This window comes from Cantharellus anzutake (genome assembly GCF_015039405.1).
Source record: "Cantharellus anzutake strain C23 chromosome Unknown EI90scaffold_36, whole genome shotgun sequence".
Taxonomy (NCBI): Eukaryota; Fungi; Basidiomycota; class Agaricomycetes; order Cantharellales; family Hydnaceae; genus Cantharellus; species Cantharellus anzutake.
Genome location: NW_024066986.1, coordinates 1 through 18,968, shown reverse-complemented (window position 1 = coordinate 18,968; position 18,968 = coordinate 1). Strand labels below are relative to the sequence as shown.

General features: G+C 48.9%; 7 protein-coding genes across 7 annotated transcripts; 4 read left to right on the top strand and 3 right to left on the bottom strand.

Annotated features, from left to right (window-relative positions):
• Positions 1 to 2,250: 2,250 nt before the first annotated feature.
• EI90DRAFT_3064882 (uncharacterized protein) lies at positions 2,251 to 4,489 on the top strand. The gene is made up of 7 exons (XM_039060833.1): positions 2,251 to 2,416; positions 2,476 to 2,775; positions 2,834 to 2,939; positions 3,112 to 3,427; positions 3,628 to 3,713; positions 3,773 to 4,087; positions 4,136 to 4,489. Exons 2-7 carry the CDS (start codon positions 2,675 to 2,677, stop codon positions 4,160 to 4,162), a joined length of 951 nt encoding a protein of 316 aa, XP_038914155.1. The 5' UTR covers positions 2,251 to 2,416; positions 2,476 to 2,674; the 3' UTR covers positions 4,163 to 4,489.
• A 2,828-nt stretch (positions 4,490 to 7,317) lies between these two features.
• Positions 7,318 to 8,748, bottom strand: EI90DRAFT_3064872 (uncharacterized protein). The gene is given in 7 exon segments (XM_039060832.1): positions 7,318 to 7,429; positions 7,440 to 7,972; positions 8,016 to 8,017; positions 8,030 to 8,105; positions 8,163 to 8,261; positions 8,320 to 8,707; positions 8,731 to 8,748. 5 exon segments carry the CDS (start codon positions 8,380 to 8,382, stop codon positions 7,466 to 7,468), a joined length of 747 nt encoding a protein of 248 aa, XP_038914154.1. The 5' UTR covers positions 8,383 to 8,707; positions 8,731 to 8,748; the 3' UTR covers positions 7,318 to 7,429; positions 7,440 to 7,465.
• Positions 8,749 to 11,332: 2,584 nt separating this feature from the next.
• Positions 11,333 to 12,503, top strand: EI90DRAFT_1564346 (uncharacterized protein). The gene is made up of 5 exons (XM_039051905.1): positions 11,333 to 11,597; positions 11,650 to 11,730; positions 11,787 to 11,872; positions 11,929 to 12,368; positions 12,427 to 12,503. Exons 2-4 carry the CDS (start codon positions 11,700 to 11,702, stop codon positions 12,361 to 12,363), a joined length of 552 nt encoding a protein of 183 aa, XP_038914153.1. The 5' UTR covers positions 11,333 to 11,597; positions 11,650 to 11,699; the 3' UTR covers positions 12,364 to 12,368; positions 12,427 to 12,503.
• A 1,021-nt stretch (positions 12,504 to 13,524) lies between these two features.
• EI90DRAFT_3017659 (uncharacterized protein) lies at positions 13,525 to 14,397 on the bottom strand (the record flags this gene model as incomplete). Its single annotated transcript, XM_039057133.1, has 5 exons — positions 13,525 to 13,800; positions 13,874 to 13,903; positions 14,046 to 14,058; positions 14,166 to 14,230; positions 14,290 to 14,397. The coding sequence occupies 5 exons, from the start codon at positions 14,395 to 14,397 to the stop codon at positions 13,525 to 13,527; spliced, it is 492 nt and encodes a 163-aa protein (XP_038914152.1).
• Positions 14,398 to 15,633: 1,236 nt separating this feature from the next.
• On the top strand, positions 15,634 to 16,518 carry EI90DRAFT_3126077 (uncharacterized protein; the record flags this gene model as incomplete). The annotated part of the gene is made up of 4 exons (XM_039063893.1): positions 15,634 to 15,714; positions 15,771 to 15,869; positions 15,928 to 16,003; positions 16,064 to 16,518. The coding sequence occupies 4 exons, from the start codon at positions 15,634 to 15,636 to the stop codon at positions 16,516 to 16,518; spliced, it is 711 nt and encodes a 236-aa protein (XP_038914151.1).
• Positions 16,519 to 16,669: 151 nt separating this feature from the next.
• Positions 16,670 to 17,541, bottom strand: EI90DRAFT_3064848 (uncharacterized protein). Its single transcript, XM_039060831.1, is given in 5 exon segments — positions 16,670 to 16,770; positions 16,829 to 17,009; positions 17,060 to 17,179; positions 17,206 to 17,423; positions 17,439 to 17,541. The coding sequence occupies 4 exon segments, from the start codon at positions 17,406 to 17,408 to the stop codon at positions 16,729 to 16,731; spliced, it is 546 nt and encodes a 181-aa protein (XP_038914150.1). The 5' UTR covers positions 17,409 to 17,423; positions 17,439 to 17,541; the 3' UTR covers positions 16,670 to 16,728.
• An 867-nt stretch (positions 17,542 to 18,408) lies between these two features.
• EI90DRAFT_3064845 (uncharacterized protein) lies at positions 18,409 to 18,889 on the top strand (the record flags this gene model as incomplete). The annotated part of the gene is made up of 3 exons (XM_039060830.1): positions 18,409 to 18,524; positions 18,560 to 18,641; positions 18,694 to 18,889. The coding sequence occupies exons 1-3, from the start codon at positions 18,454 to 18,456 to the stop codon at positions 18,886 to 18,888; spliced, it is 348 nt and encodes a 115-aa protein (XP_038914149.1). The 5' UTR covers positions 18,409 to 18,453.
• Positions 18,890 to 18,968: the final 79 nt, after the last annotated feature.

The following is an 18,968-nucleotide window of genomic DNA, read 5'->3' as shown; positions in this document are numbered from 1 at the left end:
GAATTGATGGGAAAGTCTGAAAATTAAAATTGAATAGGAAAGTGAGGGGAAGCCTTGTAGCATTGTTATTTTCTGCTGTTGTGATTTTCCCTGATTGTTCTTGGTCTCACTCCCAGCTGCTCCTGGACCCTCCCAGGAGCTTTCAGGAGCTTCCAGGAGTATTGAGGAGCAGCTGGGAATGAGACCAAGAAGAATCAGGAAAAATCACAACAGCAGAAAATAACAATGCTACAAGGCTTCCCCTCACTTTCCTATTCAATTTTCAGACTTTCCCATCAATTCAGTTCTCATTATTTCTCGGGTCTCTGAAAGTATTTTCCATTTTTCTCCATCATTTCTTCCTCAATTTCGCAAATAATTATATATCCTGAAAGCACTTCAAAGGCACTACAGTTCCTGAATTTTTTTTTTTGATTTTTTCCCTAATTATTTTTTCAACTTTTTAGAAGTCCCTATTTTTCAAATTTTCCTCATTTCCCTCTATATTCCCCCTCATTCTCCCCCTCATTCTCCCCCTCATTCTCCCCCTCATTTCCCCCTCATTTCCCCCCTCATTTCCCCCTCATTTCCCCCCTCATTTCCCCCCTCATTTCCCCCCTCATTTCCCCCCTCATTTCCCCCCTCATTTCCCCCCTCATTTCCCCCCTCATTTCCCCCCTCATTTCCCCCCTCATTTCCCCCCTCATTTCCCCCCTCATTCTCCCCTTCCTCCATATTCTGCAAGTCCGAAAGTGATTAAGTTGCCAGATTAATCATATATCAGGCCATAAATTTTGACTGTGTATTGGTGAGTCTCAGTGTCCTTGATGTATAGTATAGTGTTTGACCTAAATGTTAAGTAGTGTCTTGTTGTGTTAGTCTTGTGGTAGGAGGTATTCATGGGGAGTCTTCCCTCTTTTTTTTCCTTTTCATTTTCAAATGCTCTAGGAGCTCCCAGAAGCTTCTCACCCCTATACATTTTGAAGCATTAAATTGTATTTACTGGATATGTTTGTGCACAAAGCAATGCTCCATGCCCTCCTGGGAGTGCCCTGGAGTACCTGACCAACTCCGGAGGAAATGAGCTGTTCCTGGACCGGCCAATCTCCTCCTGATTCTCCCAGTGCTCCCCATACTCCGGAGCACTCAGGAGCATAACAATTTTTTGCTGATGTAATCGAGGCACGATAGCGTTGTTGCATGACCCTCAGTTCCATGGCCGCAGTAAGCATATCAATATCCATCATCATTTTATTCGCGACCACGTCGAACATGGAAATATTTCTATTTTCACATCCGTTCTGAAGATAACTTAGCTGATATTTTTACTAAACCGCTTCCAAACCCCGTTTTCACCAAATTTGTTTCTTCACTAATGGACAACGTCATGACTTGAGGGGGAGTGTTGGTTGAGCAAGACATGACGACGTGCCAGTACGCATATCATGCCCATATCGGCTAGCCGATATGATACCCCTTCACCATGTGCTGCGTGTCTCACTGTTGACTGCGTTCCACATGTAGCACTTGCGCGTATCTCATCCTTTTATTGTTCTTGTCTGATATCTGTGTAATTACCTTAACTACTTATACCGCTGTGCAGTTACAATATCAAGTTGGTTGTTCCCCGTTATCTGAGTGTCCCCGCTGAGAGCTACATAACAACACGCAGAGTTAGGGCCCACATCCATCTCAGCTTCAGAGCAGTGGAATGTACCTTTCCGCTACTTCAACTCACTTCAAAATTGGCACAGTTGCTCTATGGGTGTGAATGCAGGTTTTGGTCACTCAGATTTCTGAGAATCTCCCTGATGCATGAGAAAAGCGCGTGCATTTCCAACATACTGTAGTTATGTATAAACCTGTTTCGAAGTGAGTTCCCATACCACATATGCATTTTAATATATTATCAGGCAATAATTATACAACACTTAATAGAAGTTGTGTGGTTAAATGGAGTGGCTTTGAGGTGAGCGCCGTGGCCATATTTTGGGAATCACGTGACATTTTATTTTCTCAGACCTCTTCCCTCATTTGCCGACCCCCACATTATGCCCTAATTTGCTTTTCACGCGCGTTGTTATGAAAACATAACGTCGGATCCGCCGCGCGCCTTCATACATAATACGACTCTTGCTATCTCCCAACCCTAATCCTCGCGGCCCCATAACTACCCGCATAGAGTAACGGAGTAGGGTTCACCAAGAGCTAGAACGCGCTGTTCTGTATTCAGCTTCGCTTCAAACGAAAATCGGTTGGCAGTGGGGGTTAGGAGACGTTGTCGATTCGAGTGCATTTTACATGAACACATCGTGAGCCCGACTAATTAGATGGCGCCCACCTCCTTGCGCGGTAGTGGACTCATGGCGACGTCGAAAATTTGGACCGGGGAGCCAGGAGGCAAGATGCCGGTACTACGTAGGACTTGCTATCAGAATCCGCCTCCTGTAATGTTGACACATGTATTATTTCGACAGCTCCCGAATCTTGTCCACACTGAACATCGCGCGCATTTTCAGAGAAGCTACAGCGCATGAAGATGTCCTCGTCCCCAGAGCCAACACTTCGTGCAGCAACCACCATGTGCATGCCTTAAGGCTTGACTCGGCTCAGTTGCGCAACATATTCCGCCTTTCGGAATGGTTACCCTTAAATAAAAAAGGACCAGCGTCCCTTCATCTCCTCGACGACTGACATGCTGCCCGACTCTTTGGCACCACGAAGCCCCCATCCAGGTGCTGGGGGAAGACGGCCCAAACAATACCATAGACATGCCTGTACCCAATGCAAGCGAAGGTGCGAGACGCCCACAACCTATAGTTGGAGAACAAAGTAAGAACTGACGTTCGTACAGCAAGCGTGGTTGTGATCGGGACTGGGCCGTTGACGGCGGGAAGTGTTCGGTTTGTGACAGATTGCAAGTCTCTGTGAGTCTCCTAGAATCAAGCCGGGTTTCGAATGTTTACCCCGATCTCCAAGTGCGACTATCCGCTGTCTGAGCCTCCTTCGAACGGCGCTGGAACGCCGTTCCAGTGTAGCTCTAGTGTCAATCTGCTTGTGACACCGTCAGGTGTGGCATCTCATCCTTCCGAGTCGTGATGACTCGATTGATTTCACCCACTCTTTCAAGAGGACGCCGGGATTTTGGACGGTGTTGAACTTGCGGAAAGCCATTTTCCAGGAATTTTCGACCGAGATCGGTTCACGGAGCGCTCAATGCGTCCCATGGAGGTAAAGCGCGATGGTCATGAACATTTCAGTCCTATGTTACATTGGGTCTTCTGCCTCCTTCGCAAGAGCCTAGGACCGTATGAATCTCGGGAGCTCTTGGAGAAAGCAAAACGAGCTTTTGGAGAAGAGTTCGAGGACCCTAGTCTCGCCACCATCATGGCTACCATCCTCCTATCAGAGATGCTGTCTAAGTTAGAAGAACCCTACTGGCAGTTTGGTAAGCCTATTTCGTCGTTTGGCGTTCTCTTCTTGTTCATTGCTCACGTCTTCGGTAGGGGAGGATTTATTAGGCAAGTCGTTTCAGTAAAAGCGTATCGGCAAGTTTCTTACATCGGCTGCCATCATGCAGACAATGCATATGCATGTTAGCACACCATTTTTCGTATTGGTATATGGCATCGCTGAGCATTTTTTCAGGGTTACATTCATGCCACAAGCGCGATCTCCTGAAAAATGTGCCTTCCAATAATATTAGGCAACTTATGGAGAAAGTCCGTGCGCTTGTATGTTTATAAATGGAAATACCCCAATTCGCTCATAACTGATTATGGCCGGACCTTAGGCTAAGGAAGCGGGATTCGGGTTACGTGACCACTGCACCTATGAGGCGACTCAGCCTCAGCTGCCTCCATCATCGACGCATGAGTATGCGCGACTTATGATCCCTCAGGCCCCCACGCAGAGCGTGGATGCTACCAACATGAACGCGACACCAGTGGAGCCGCTCGATGGCTATTTGCTTACCGGATCCACGCTTGATAACTTTAATAGCCTTACCGCTACTCAGGAGCCTGCGTTCGAGCCTTGGAAGCTTAATTTGAGTGACTGGCGATCGTTTGCATTATACAACAGGTCAGCCAATGCGATGGAGTTTCCGGTATCCATTTTCATCAGCTTACAATGTCTTCCCCTGCCCTTGTCCCAGGCCCTAGGCCCTTCATTTGATTATTGAGAAGCTAGCCCTGGTTGGTTGTATACATACGTTGGAAACGTGTGTAAGTGGATTGATGCGTTCGAGGCATTGAGTTTTCAATTCAGTGCCAGTACGGCATGATGTATGTTTGCCAAGGGTCAGTGTTGGACATGATGACGCGCCGGTACGCGTATCATCGGTTATTGACATGATACCTCTTGACCATGTGTTACATGGTTCGCTGTTGCCTACGTTCCACATGTAGCGCTTAGGTGCAATTTCCTTATCACTTTGTCTGATATCCTTTTATTACTTTAGCTACTTATACCGCCGTGCGGGCTATAACGTCAACTAGTTCTGTTCTCCCTCCCGTTCGAGTGTCCCGCTGAGTGCTCTAATCAACGGTCAGAATGATAGCTAATCCTGGTGGAACGCTTCAAGGGTGGATGTGAAGCCACTTGAATTTGAAATCCTCGGGTAGGGTGAACTGCACCTCAATTGATTACCCTTCGATAGAGCTACTCCATTGAATGTTTCCCTCCGTGACATTTTCTCCGAACTCGCCAAATACGTTATGATAGAGGTCTTGCTCATTCCCCCATTCCCATTTTAGGTCACCTTGGACGCCTTGGACGCCTTGGTTCCGATATATCGAGGTTGGCCACCTGCCTAGTCTCTGGACCCTTTCCACAGGTCTGGCTAGCCGGCTCGACGTCATTGTCTGATCCAAGGTGGCCGCGGAAGATCAAGGGCATTGAGGCTGTTGCTCTTTGGTGGAGTTATTGAGACCGGAGTAAACGATGGGGCCGACTCAAGCTAGGCCGATTCCGTGCGGCTCCTTGGGCTTGTTCCCTGACGCTCAACTGACGTTGCATGTGTGTTTGTCTGCTGTGACTCTCTCCCTCCTCGTTTCCCGGAAATCTCACCAACGGATACTATTCGACAGGCGTACATTCTTACGACTGAAAATGAGCTTGCGAGGTGGAGGCGCATGACACTACATTGGCCGAAAGAAGATCACGAAGGGGAGACGATCGGATCGATATTCCTCAATTTCTATCCAGGTTTGGAACTGTGTGGGGTGTAGGTGCAGCTACTGCTGCGATTTATTGGAACTCGGAGACGATTGTATTCGCCACATGCACACCACTGAACACAACCTCGTTGATGTGGAAATGAAGTGTGAAAATGGCTAGCTCCAAGGTCATTACTATTTACTGCTATGGTGAGAAGGGTTATATGCCTGCATTCTTATGGATCGCGTCAGGGATCCACCCCAGCGAAGATTGTTGGAGGAGCGTGCCATGACGGTGCGCTGGTACGCCAATTACTGTTCATATCTTTATGCCACTTCTACCTTGTTTTATCTCCACGCAACGCTGCAGCGTTCCACGTGTAGCAGCGCACACCATCCGCCCCATGTCATTTATTAACATCAACCAACAGTAATAGTATTACTTTTATCACCGCTCGGTTCCATTGTTGAATCCATGAACGAAGCCATTTGGATAAAAACTGCATAGCTATCCTCGTGTAATGTTTCAAATGATTACTGGAGAACATCAAACACTCCCCAACAAATAATAACCTCACGCTCACTGCGCGTTGTTGGAGCATTCATGAAAACACATTTGTGTCATATATTCAATTCGTGATCGTGTACATTGACGTGCTGTCAGCTTATTAGCCGGTTTCTGGATTCTGCGTGCTGTTCCGCAAAGCTTAAGGCTTCGTTCGGTATGGAGAAACAGGTTTCTTTGGTCTGTTTCTTCCTGTTTCTTAATACAAAAATTGCGTGTTTCTTTAGGTAGAAGAAATGAGAAAGAACATTGAATTGAAAAACTGGAAGAAACAGGCCTGTTTCTTCATACCGAACGAAGCCTAAAAGTTCTCGTTGTTGATGATGCTGCTTCTTGTTACAGGTTTCATGATTATGTAATCCATGTCTGTTACCCTTTGCACTTACATAAGCAGTACCTGACATAATCTGGCAATGACACGATCGAGCTTATCGTAAAGTCTGCGGCAATCGCTAACGATCGCTGCCGTGTCCCTCATACACCTTCCTCTCCTCGCTTTGTCACCATGTATTGGATCTTGGCCAGGCCTTCTGCTCCTATGACTAGAGTGTTCTGAAAACGATCCGCAGGTAAGAACGCGGCGCTACATAGATTTTCCCCTACTAAGCCTGGAAACCTTGCACCCGAATCTTCCGCCCCTCTGTCGCACGGATGCAGCTCAGATCTCAGCTTCTTGTGTCGCTGAAAATCGAGGGTCGCACCGCAGCACATCAAGCCCTACATGCGTATGGTGTGCCGCGCGCGTCGCATTGTTTTCCGCTTTCCGCATGAGTAGGGAAAGAACGAGGAAATTAACTCATGCCCCTTCCCCCCTCAGACTTCTCTGCCTATCCCTTGGATCGATTAATTTCTGCCTTTTCTGGAACGGTGCAAAACAGAATTGCAAAGCTCCTGTGCGGCGGCACGCACATGCGCAACATCTAACATATAAATAATGCAGTCGACGCTGGCGATCAAAGTTTTCGAGAGCAAGCATCCCAACCATCCCTTGTGTGTGCTCTGCAACAGAACATCGAGATATTTCCTGGAATTCGTTTTGAGAAAACTTCTTCCCGGGCGTCTTCGATGAACAACATACAAACCCACTCTTATGTTGGACCTAAAACAAATGGAACCGATAAAATGGACGCACTTACGTTCTGGCATAGTTCATTACCTGTTCGATGTCGTTGATCCAGTCCGCCACCGTCAAGAACAATAACACGTCGCATCCGCAGAACAGGGGATACAGGTTGGCTCCGGTCCCAGTAGGATCAGATGCACGTACATACACATAATGAGCCGAGGAGATAAACAATGAACTTGGGTTGGGTCATAGTCAGAAAGAATGACCTGTGGGAGAGCGCCCCTGAAATGGTGGAAAGAATGCGCTTGATAGCTTAACGAACAAACTGGATGGTCAAGAAAGGGCCTGAGAGTTCATGATGGGAAGAGATTCCAGGGGTTGGTAAGACATTGACAAAGATATTTGTGTGGTGAAAAGTCCTAGTGCGGAAACCTATGCTTAGCCATTCTTATCGCCCATGCCGTTGACTGCTTCATCCTAGCAACGACGATGATGACGAAATAATTGCGTGCAGTTGATTCAGTCCGGTGAAAAGGGGTATGCAGAAAGAATGAAATGAGATAACAGTTCGTGCCAACTACCATACAACATTACGAGAAAGTCAGGACAGAATGATTCTCTAATGGTGTAGCGGCCAAACGAGTTGCGCCACATCGTCTTCCAGCGCCCCAGGCGTCCAACGACATTGTAACACATTCACCTGTGAACAAGCTCGTATCCGCAGTACCATAGGAATGGTCTCAGGCTCTCGATGACTAGATGAACGTCCTGCTGGGGTGATGGCGGAGGGTATGAATCAATAAATACAGGTGTCGACGAATTCGAATTCGCTTGATGGCCATCTCCTTCCGGACTGTCGATGGTTCGGCCGGTGATCCTTGACGGGTCCGAGGGCCCATGATACACAATCCGATCCGGTGCGTCATCCAAGAATGCTGTAGAATTATCCATAAAACATTCAAGTAGCGGATCAAAATCCGGGATGGAATTTGAAGAGTACGTCGGAAACAGAGAGGACACGTTGGACTCCATCACTTCAGAACTGCCGACAGGGGGAGTTGGGGGGGTCGACGCGTCACCTAGTCCAATCTGGCGTTGAGGCGAGGCTTCCTGGTATCGAAGTGCCTGGGCGGCTCGGGTATTGAACCGGCTCAACGTGGCCTGCTCCAGTAAACGTGAAAAGTTCTTAGTCATGGGTAGTGGGTCTATGGGAAAAGCCACTGAGATAAACATGGAGACTTATTGCATTTTGGCCCTTACGGTGAGTGATGCGAGACGTCGCCGTTGCAATAGCCTGGCGGATCTCTTCGTAAGCAGCTTCACAAGCATAGTGACGCTGTGCGTAATTGTTGACTTATGTTGGTAGTCCGTGATGCCACCAAGAAATACCCACCCTTAGCCCAACTGGGATAGACCCTACTCGCTCATGGCATCGCAGTCGAAGGCGGTTGCAGTCCGTGCAGGCAAAGCTTCCGGGAGGACGTGTGCATCCCTAGTAACCGATGTCTAGTAAGGTTCTGCAAGGAAATCTGATGAAAGTTAGACGGCACCTTGCCCCTGAGGCGACATACGAGGCATCCTGCGGAGCGACGTCTTGGTATTGTGGTAGGCATGAACAGCGTTTAGGGAAGAGATGGAAGGAATTCTGAACCAGCAGAAAAAAATTATACCTCCCCTCACACCCACGATTGAGCCGTTAAATAGAGCAAAAACAACAGTTGTAGGAGCGGCGTCGGAAATTGCAGGGCGCCCAACTTCCGCAACATCGCGTTCGTCGCATGTATCTCACTCCAACGAATGAGGCCTTTCCATAGCAACCCACCGTCACTTGCTTGTAATATTTCCGCAGCTTAGCAGGCCCACTTCAGCATGGGTATTGCTTAACGGGGAGGGGGGAAACGAGGATATTCCGATGAAAGGGAAGTGGTTCGCTGTTGCACCACGAATCAGTGGGCACGATGTGAGAAAAAGGAAAGGGGCTGGGGTATTGAGAAATTTACTGTAATTGAATAATTTCCTTCCCAGGCCATCTGAATCAACATTGGAATGTCTAAGGCCTACCACGCACGTCCCATATTTGAAGAGGAACAGGGATTCTTCGAGCCGCGAAACAGCCATCGACCCTCAATGCAACGTTCAGCTTTGTATACCAATAAAACCGGCGCGAGAAGGGTAAAAAAATCCGCATTGAAGGGTCTGCCGCGTGGTGTATAGTTTCAGCAATGACGCCAGACGATGCGCGAGGGGACGGCTGCAGCTGGCAATTGTCGCATCCACAGGCAACGCGTCAACGGATCCGAACAGAAAAGAGGGCTCGTTCAGACTGAGACATTTCCTTCCTGAGCACAGTGCTTCTCAGATAGGATGTTCATCTCGTAACTACATAGATGAGATGAAGAACTCAACTCATCTGGTTCTGAGTGTACAGTCATTGGGTCCGGAAAAGGCCGGTGGTTAATAACAAATTGGCACGTGTGGATGCTTCTAAATTTGGAAGCACTTAAACACAAGGTTTGACAGGTATCTAGGGCGCAATTGAGAGAAGCCCCTCATCATTAGTTCCCTAGAGCGTGCAACATTACTGGTATATGAAGGTCGACTGAAAAATACTGTTATATTGCATTCCATCTATTTCCTAATCGCCAATCAATCAGCTACAGTGTATGAATTGTTTCTACACTTTCACGCTTTTCATGCGCAACCAAGTCAGCGTTGTTATGACTGTTATGGAGGGATGTGCCAAATAAATTCTGACTATCACCTTACTCAGCGGCGGAATCAACCTATGGCCCTGTCGCTTTCCCTAACTCTTTCTCTGCAGCATACCTGCTTCGTAACCCCAATCATCAGTCGTGTTCGTTAGGCTGCCAACGCTGTCGATTCGGGTATACGCTCCACGAACGAATCGGGCTCCTGGACCCTGAGCCCGACCAATTACTTCGGAATCGCAAATCACCTAGCCAGGCCCGCTGGACGCAAACAACGTGGACCGTATAACTACCAGGCATGTGTCCCATGCAAGACAAGGTACGGAATATTCCTAGTTCACGCTATGAAAACAACTGTCGGATGTCATTTTGACACTGGCAGTAAGCGTCGCTGCGATCGCGACTGGACGGTCGACGGCGGGGCGTGCTCGGGTTGGGAATTTCTGTGATTCTCCCAGCTATAATCAACCCAGGTTTCACATCCTTACCCTCCGGGACCCAAGTGCGACAGCGGGACGTCTGAAACTCATTCGGGCGGGTACTGGTACTCCACCCACCAGTTCTAATGTCGATCTGCCCGTAACACGTCCAGGTGTGGTGTTTCATCCTCCGTGATGGCTTTATTCCTTTACTCTTTACCTTTCCATCAGTAAGTCAGGAAATGACCATCATGGCCGAGAACCCGGTCCCCAGCCACACCCTGGCAGTTTGAAAAGTGTGCTTCCTCGTCTAGCGATTTCTCTCACGTCATCTCTGCTAACTGCACTAGACAATGCGTATAGATGTAAGCATTCCTTTTTCTGTATCGGTATATCGCATCACTGATCACTTTCCAGGCGGAATTCATATGATGAGCGCAACCTTCTAAAGACAACGAGATTAAGCAACTTTTGGAGAAAGTGCTCGTATGTTTCTAAGATGGAAAATTTCTCAATTTGTTCGTAACTAATTACATAAAACTAGACTTCATGTAGCTGCCGGATTAAGCACATATACTACATCAGACAACTCGTAACAAGCTGGAAAGCATCGTGTCCGACTAAAACCTTACATTCAGATTTCCGGCTCCTTCGTCACGCCCATGCTGCTCAGATATCAGCTTGTATTGTCGGGGGTTTGGGCTCAAAGTCGCGTGGCTGCGTTCGACCCAACACGCGTACAGCGCCAGTTCCGCAGTGCTTTCCGCTTTCCGCAAGGGGGATAAAATACCCAAGCCCCACCCTCAGATCGCTCTTCCTACCACCTCATACCAATGAACTCCTACCCATCTGGAATGGTGCAGGACGGACATCAAGAGTCGCAAGCTCCCTTGGCACTGCTGGCAGAAGACGGGCGCCCAGACGCCCAACGTCGGAAAAACAACAAGGCATGCCTCGGATGCCAAACAAATACCAGGTGATAATGCTGAACTGAGGGAAGATCCCAACTCCTGATGTTGAAACTTGACACAGGAAACGCCGCTGTGACAGAGATTGGAACAGGAAGGACGCGAAATGTTCACAATGTACCAAATCCGGAATTCCTGTACGCTGGCCAACATCGGGTCAGCCTCCACGCACTAACCTGTTTAATTGCCTCAGTGTGAGAGAGGGGGGAACAAGCCTCATAAAGCTGCTGTGGACGTTGCTGGAACTCCGTCCAACATTATCAACGACGCTTCTCATGGAACACCCCCAGGTACGAAATCCTCTTTTCGTCGTTTGTAGCAGTCAATTCCATAACGGTCGCATGGTGCATCACATTAGTTGACACTGGCAACCGAAGTGGTCACCATGATCAAGGACAAGGCTCTGAACCAACCCCAGTGTATGCTTCGCCATTAAACACCGACATATCCCCTTGCATTGGTCTTGCGAAACACTACTTCCCAGGCATCTTCGATGAACAACAATTCGTGCAACGCTCAATGATTTCAAGGGACGTGAACTCCGACGAGTACTTTAGTTTGATGTTGCTTGGAGTTTTCCGTCTTCTCGTTAGCGAAAGTGCAGTAGAGTCTGAGAAGCTCCTGAGAAAAGCTTTGCGAGCCTTTTCTGAAGAGCTTGTGGAGCCTACTATAGCGACCATCATGGGTACCATTCTCCTTTCATTTTGGATATCCAAGTCGAGACCACAACTGGGCAAGTTTGTCTTCTAGTTTGATATTCATTAGTTTTACTCTGCCTTTAACAGCCGAAGACTTGTTGAGTAAGTTGCCTCGGGAGTGTATCTACAATTGCTGAATGTCAATCACGCCAGACAACGCTTTTGCATGTCAGGACCCCTCTTCAATTTCATATCCATGTGTTACACTGCTGACTATATCGTAGGGCTTGACTCGCACAGGAAGCGTAATTTCCTTCAGAATGTATCCCTAAACAAGATTAGCAAACTTTTAGAGAAGGTTCATGCTATTGTATGTTTTCAGAAGGCAATGTTTTAATTCGTTCGTCACTAAAAACCTGGCTTTAGGCGGAGGAAGAAGGGTTTAGGTTGCGCGCGCACTGCGATCGCGATGACGACCAGCTCTCGCTGACTACGTCGCAAGCGCGTGGGCAAGGGGCAGAATCGATCATTACCCACACGCCCACGCAAAGGGGTGCCAACATCAACGTTCCGTCGGAACAATTCGCCTCGTCTTTGCCTCCGAGACAGACCCCATCGCAACCATCTTTGGGATACACCACTGCAGCTACATATCCATTCCCCTTGCCCAATATGCTCCCTCCAGGTGTCATTGATGGCGCTACAATGCCCTTTATGCCTCGGCACAGTGCATCAACCGACGGCATGCACTGCCGATTTGATACCTATCCTAGCGCTTTAGGCCCTAATAATTATCTCATGCCTGTAATGGACCTACCACTACAGACAATGGATATGGGCGATGAGTCCTTGCAACGATGACCAAGGTGCACCAATTGCAATGAATTTTTTCAGTACTTGTCTGCTTACGATCTCTCCGAATAGCAAAGGTTTTATGGTGTAGAGATGAGGCGGGCCGCGAGTGGGACGCTTCCGTTATGGGTCGGTGAAATGGAGGATCACAGTCGTTAAGAAGCATACCATACACTTCCTTTCCGTATTTATCGTGCGGGTTCACAACCGTCTGCCGCGGGACAGGCCCAGATGTATCTACTGTATCTCGATTTTATACTGTGTGTATGTGAGATTTCTCGTGGGGCAACTGGCTGCGGTTGGGACTGCGGGTGTTTTGCCAAGTTGGTTTTCCGCTCATGTGTTTTCCAAGCACGGCTTTCTCCCCTCGTTATGTCAATTAATTCATAGCCTCGCTCCATGGTCCTACAGAGGCGTGGAATACATAGATGAACGCCCGCCAGCTAAAGCTGATGCTCGCGCGGATCCGCAACCCCAACATGAACCACAACCACCCTCCGACGCGCGGGAGTGAATGCATCCGCTCTTGAGAATGAGAAGGAACGCAAGGCCCCCAATTGGCCAGTAGCGGTTCTTCTCAGTCGCAGACAACAGGAATGCACGATTGGATGCCGTCCTCGAACACCCGGCTGACGCTTATGTAAGCGTCCATGCTCATCTCGCGCGTTTTGCCGAATAAACTGGATATCCCTTGATCACAGGTTTGGTGGACCTTTTGCTATTTGTTTTCGTTCCCTGCCCGCGGGATCCAGGATGAACGTGGAGGAACAAGGGCATTGAGGCGAGTGCTCTTTCTGGAGGCATCATCAACTTGGTCGGAGTACAAATGACAAATGAACCGGACTAAGACCAGACTCGTCATTCAAGGCTTATTCCGTGGAGTAACCTGAGCTTGAACATCCTGTTCCCTGATACCCAACGAATGCAGCGATATTGTCCTGCCTGCCGTGGCTGGGCCAGGCTCCTTCTCATTCTTTGGCTCGAACCGAAAACGAGTTTATGATTAGTGTGGGCGCATGGAGGTTGAGCAAGGAATTGGTCGTTGCTTACTCTCTAACCAGTTTTTTTGCCTGGGCGCTGTGCATTGGTGTAGGCGCAACTACTACTGCGATCTGTTGAGCCGTTTACAGACAAGTTACAACATTCATCACACCAACGGACACGCCTCATTTATGTGGGAAATATATTCCACATTAGTCTGAATAGCTCTGATACAATCACCATTTGCGCCTGGCGCTGGATGCTAGGCAGCACTCCAGCCTTTATTCGACTGCCACCTCCTAGCCTCAGGCCCCCCAATTTCTGCTGTTCACCCTCGATCGAGGAGGATGCGACTTGATTGGTTGGGAGCGCAGTCGATTCAACGGCCCCAATCAGCAACGTCTCCTGGCTGTTGTCGGCGGTTGAACGACCAGGGGGCCACGGGCCATGCATGGCCGTGGCTGGCTGTGGAGGACACGAGGATAAAGCAGCCGATATCGCGGCTGATGCGACGAAACTCGAAACATAAGGGGCACACCTTGGTGCCTCCCATCTTTTTTTTTTTTGGCTAGAAGCGGGCTTTTCAGCGCATAATATTGGCAGTGAACGATGACGCGAGAGAAGCCCCAAACTCACTCAACACAACACAAGGGGGACGAGAGATGGAAGAATGTGTTTCGTTCGTACTAGGTGAGCGCTACGAAACGAACCTTATGATTGTTGCTGGGTCGCGACAAGACAGTTTATTCGACGCGTGTACTGGGGAAACGGTTCTAATTCAGTGAAGTACATGCATCTGCCATATAAAGGAGTTCAGGGCAATATTTTACCAAACCAAGACGTTGGGCGTGCACATGTTGTTAGTAAGGAACCATCCAGACGACTGGGTAGGAGTCTGGGAACCATCATGATCCATAAAACGAGTTTGTCGTGCTATCATGCCAATTCGATCACCAGGACCCGACCGGGTAATTTTCCGCCTTCTAGGGGCAAGTCCGTGTCAATCAGGGTGAGTCTTATCTCGGGATCATCCTCAACTTCGCCTGGAGAAGGCAGGGTCATGTGGGGATCGGACCTTGTGCTTAAGTGCTTCCAAAACGGGGAGTACATATAACGTGTTTATAACTCACCCAAATGTTTAACAGCCGTTTTAAAACAAAAACAAATCCGCCGATTTTGCCGGTGGGGAGGCGCTTACGCCCAAATCTCTTCCGCTAAAATCGGAACTATGACGTTGAGGCCGGCACTATAGGATGGTGCCATTGAATGTGGCAAATTTAGCCCTGGCGATTGGCACTAGTTTGGGGATATCAATTATCATTTTCATACCCGAGGGGCCAGTCACGTTCGACACCTCACCTGCTGCCAGATTCATCCTGGTTCCGAGAAGGATATCCTGGAAACACTGTACGATGCTGGTGCCTATGCCTCAGTTTAAAGGCGTGCTGAATCACTTCCGTATCGTCCGTCCTTCCTGAATATATTGGCCCTATCCTATCGAACGAATACTAGTGTTCCCTGAATTATAATACGTGCGGTCGTCCACTTGTATTTAAGTTAACTGACGTCACGGGTCTGCCCTCTCCTTTCCCAAATTCTTGGTGCCTCGCCCCAGCGTTTATGCATGCTCAAAGTTCATCTCCCTCTCGATCAACGTGGTTAAAATCCTCAAGACAGGCAATTTGCCATGCTTTTGCTGGCGTTTTGGCTGCATAAAAGTTGAATAGTGGGTGTGGGCCTCACTCAAACCCAAACAGGCCTTCTGTCCGCTTCCAGAATCATTCTCCCCCCCCCCCTGTTTCTTCCGCTCTTCGAACGAAACGTTGGACACGACAAGAGGCTATCTCTCCTTGCTGTCAGTATCATTCTGTTGCCCTCTTCCCACCGATCGCTAGCCTATACACTCTAGGCGTTAATCCAGATACTCTATCGATCGGTTCTTCCCCCTCAACGAACAAAACCCCTCCTTCCTCACCACATCCTCATGCCCCTCCCAGCCGATCCCTCGTGCTGAAAAACAGCTGGCCTTCACCCTGGACCGCCATAATATCCGACGCAAGCAGCGGCGGTTGTTAGTAGGCCCGCGCGCCAGTACGCGCATGCGACGGACAACTGAATACCGCGCTATGGTGCGCAAGTCAGCCACGCTACATACCTCCGTTAGCTGTTATCTCCCTGCCGTTGCCGCCTCATGTGAAGACGTTTGGTGGCCTGCAGGTATCCGAGTGAAGGTATAAAATGCCCAAATTTTCCTTCACCTCTCCCTCCACCTCACATCAACGCTCAAACGTCACCTTTATGTCATCTGCCAACGTAGCTACCACGGATACTCGAAGAAGGGGCACAACAGGGTGCCTGGTATGTCGTCTCAGGGAAAAGGTACGAGCCAACAAGTTTCGGTCCTCCTTGCGGCCCTAATCTCGGTCATCTCTTAGAGATGCGTGCGTCTTCCTGGGAGTCCTGCCTGTTCCGACTGTAACCGTTTCCGGGTACAGTGCCATGGGCATGTAGGATCTATCCCGTCCGAGATGAAGGTGAGTTGTTTATTTAGTGACTCCCAAACTATAAACATCACTCAACAATCATGCGCAGCGCCACTATTACTGCCAAGCCGCCCGAGAGGAGATCCGAGAAGTCATTAACGATGTAGAGCCTCGTGCTACTCTCCGTATGAGTCAAAACCTAATCGGCATGCACTTTATCTCAATGACCTGGTTGTTCATGCTAGATCCATTGCCCGCAACCCAGAGGTTTTCGAATTTGCTGGAACAGGCAAGGAGGCTGAGTCTAGTCAATGATCTAGCCACCCAACATCAGGAAGTCTCATCCCAGTTCCAGATTCGGCAGCAGAGTGATGCGTTTACTCTTGCAGCGTCCGGAGTCAGCAGCTCTGCAACAATGGAATCGACTCCCGCTGAGTCTATCCTCCAATTCGACCCACTCCTTTTTGATCCCTCTTCTGTACATCCCATACATGATTCCGTGAATCTCGTCGATGGCGCACCAGATCGGGTGGTATATCTTAGTCCCACTGGCTCGGAGGGACCCAGCCATCACTCAAGACCGTCGACACTACCCGCACATCCCGAACCAGACGGGACCCCTCAAGATATTCACGTGGTCATCGAGAGCTTGAGGCTGTTCTTACGATACTGCGGATACGAACTTGTTCGTATCAGATGAACGCGTTGCAGAGATGTTCTTGAAGGACCTCTTCCGCCGCCACTACATTAGAGAATCGAATTTTGCTGCCGGTCGGCTAATTTTCCCGTGATGCGTCAGCGATATACGTTCTGGCTAGCGCAAACTACCACACCATTTCTTTTAGTATACCCGTTTACTGTTACTGCCGTGAACCAGGCTACCCAACACACCCCTTGACCACTGCGCACATTATTTTCCGAGCGTCACCCAGCATTGGTTTGAAACCCTCATCTGCATATTAGTATGCACGTCAGCCGTCGAAAGAGTGCACAAATGACCAATGACTCACATATCTGTGTTCCAAATCGAAACACAGACGAGGGTGACCTTTGGTGAATATGCCGCGAGCAGTGAGTGCACGATGTAGCAGTTCAATCTTGAGATCTAGAGATTTAGCTACGATATCGGCGCCGAATGGTTCAGCACCGTTGTTGGCGTTGTCAAACGAGAGCGTAAATGTGAGTGTTACTCTGTCGAATATCAGAAACGATCCCGACAACGCATACTTGGACATGCTCACCGGTTGCCGCTTGTGACCGGCAAAACTTCATGCTCACAGTCGGAAAAGAAGGCAACCCACTCGAGATGTGTACCACTTCCCCATTTCGTGGTGTACTCGTCGCGTTTCTCGGTGTCACTGCTTTTCACCATCGGCGCCTTGATCACAAGCTGACCCCCTCGTGTTTGACGGGAAAGTTGATTAACAGCGTTCCAAACATGTCTGAGGAGCGAGCGGTGTCGTCATGTCCCTTGAAGAAGTCTCCCTCGGAGTAAACGTTAAGTTTGTCCAGTTGAGCAATAATACGAGCACCTCCAGCGTCTTCATCCTCGTCCGAAACACTAGAGATTTCTTCATCTTCATTACCCATCTTTTTAGCAGGAAGGGAAAACGAAGGAAGCGAAAAGGATTCCCAGATTGTGAGGATCAAGACTTCCTGCAGGACAAGTCTTTCTTGTGTAGCACGAGAGCGCGACGGTATGAAGGATCAATCATCGCTTCCCCTCCCATCCCAAATGACGCCTGACTAGACGCATTGATGAGAGGCACGATGTCGCTCTTATTCTTTAGTGGGAAGGAGACGGGGGTGAATTTGGATGGCAAACCACCAGACGCATCCCGAACCAGAATGGCAATGGAAGCTGCCGGCGCAATAGAAAGGACGCTTGATCGCCTCAATGGCGTGGATAAGGCCCTGAAATCCTCTTGGGATCTTTTTGTTGTTCGTCATTGCAAGGAGCGATACTACACTTCTCGGGTTATTAATTCTAGTTTAGTATCTTATTTCACGGGACTGATCGGAACCGGGCACCCACGCGGACGCGGGTTGATGAACTTGGGGAACAGAACCTTTTCCATGTCCAACTTGACCCATGCGACAAGGTCCTAGTTTAGTTTCGGTGCCGTGACGTTAATCCGTTCAATCCAGGTTTGCGGGACATCGTGATATGCAATGAGCACAGGTATGGCGTTTCGCAATTCTGGCTCGTTGCTGCAACCTGACAAGCAACCTCCTTGAAAGAGTGAAATTGGAATGATCGCTGACCGTCGTCAATGAACCTCAAATCGATTGACCGTTCGCAGAGGCCTGGCTACGGTAAGCTACATCGTCAGGTTGTACCCAATTGGGATTATCGCAGTGACTGAGCAGACAGCTTAGCTATCGGTGGAATGGAAAGCATTGCGGGAAGGGTAATGTAGAAAGAATGCAAGATAAGAGTATAACTGAGAATGTATAATAATGGGAGGGCCCTGGGTTATTGAGAATTTACAATATTGGAGGACCTTGTCAGAAAACGAATTCAGTCCCGGGCGAAAAATTTGCAGGACTCGCTACGGAGTAGCGGGAATTATGTAATTCTCAGCAGGTACTCGAGCACCCTCACTCAACCTCAGACAAGCATCCTTGGCCACTCATGTCCACCCAGGAAGGTCTCAACCATAAGCGCAGTATCCAGGACACTCCAGCCGACCTTACCAAAATGCAGTTAGTCCGACAGCGACTCTCTGCATTACAGGGAGAGTTGGGGGTGAGGCCGAAATGGGGGAGATCATGAGACACCTCGATGCGCTGCAAGACATTTTCAGCGATACAAAGAAGCTGGTGAGTTGAATCGGCAAAGGTCTTCCCGTTCCTTGCCTCAAGCACTTGTCAGACAATTCCGTTTTCTTCGGTACAGCAATCCGACCTCGAGAAAATGGGACTGGAGCGGAAGGTTTTCCGACTCGATAGAGCTGCACTGGAGGCACGCATTGAAAAGTCTGATATCGAAGTGAAATACATAGATGCTCTCTGCTTGCAGATCAGCCGAATCCGACGTTCGACCAGCAAGAGAGTAAGTCCAACCTAGTCACACATTGAGCATGATAATGCAATGCCTGTATGCAGTCTGAAGCAGGCGCTCGAATGGTCCTCGATGCCATTCTTCTG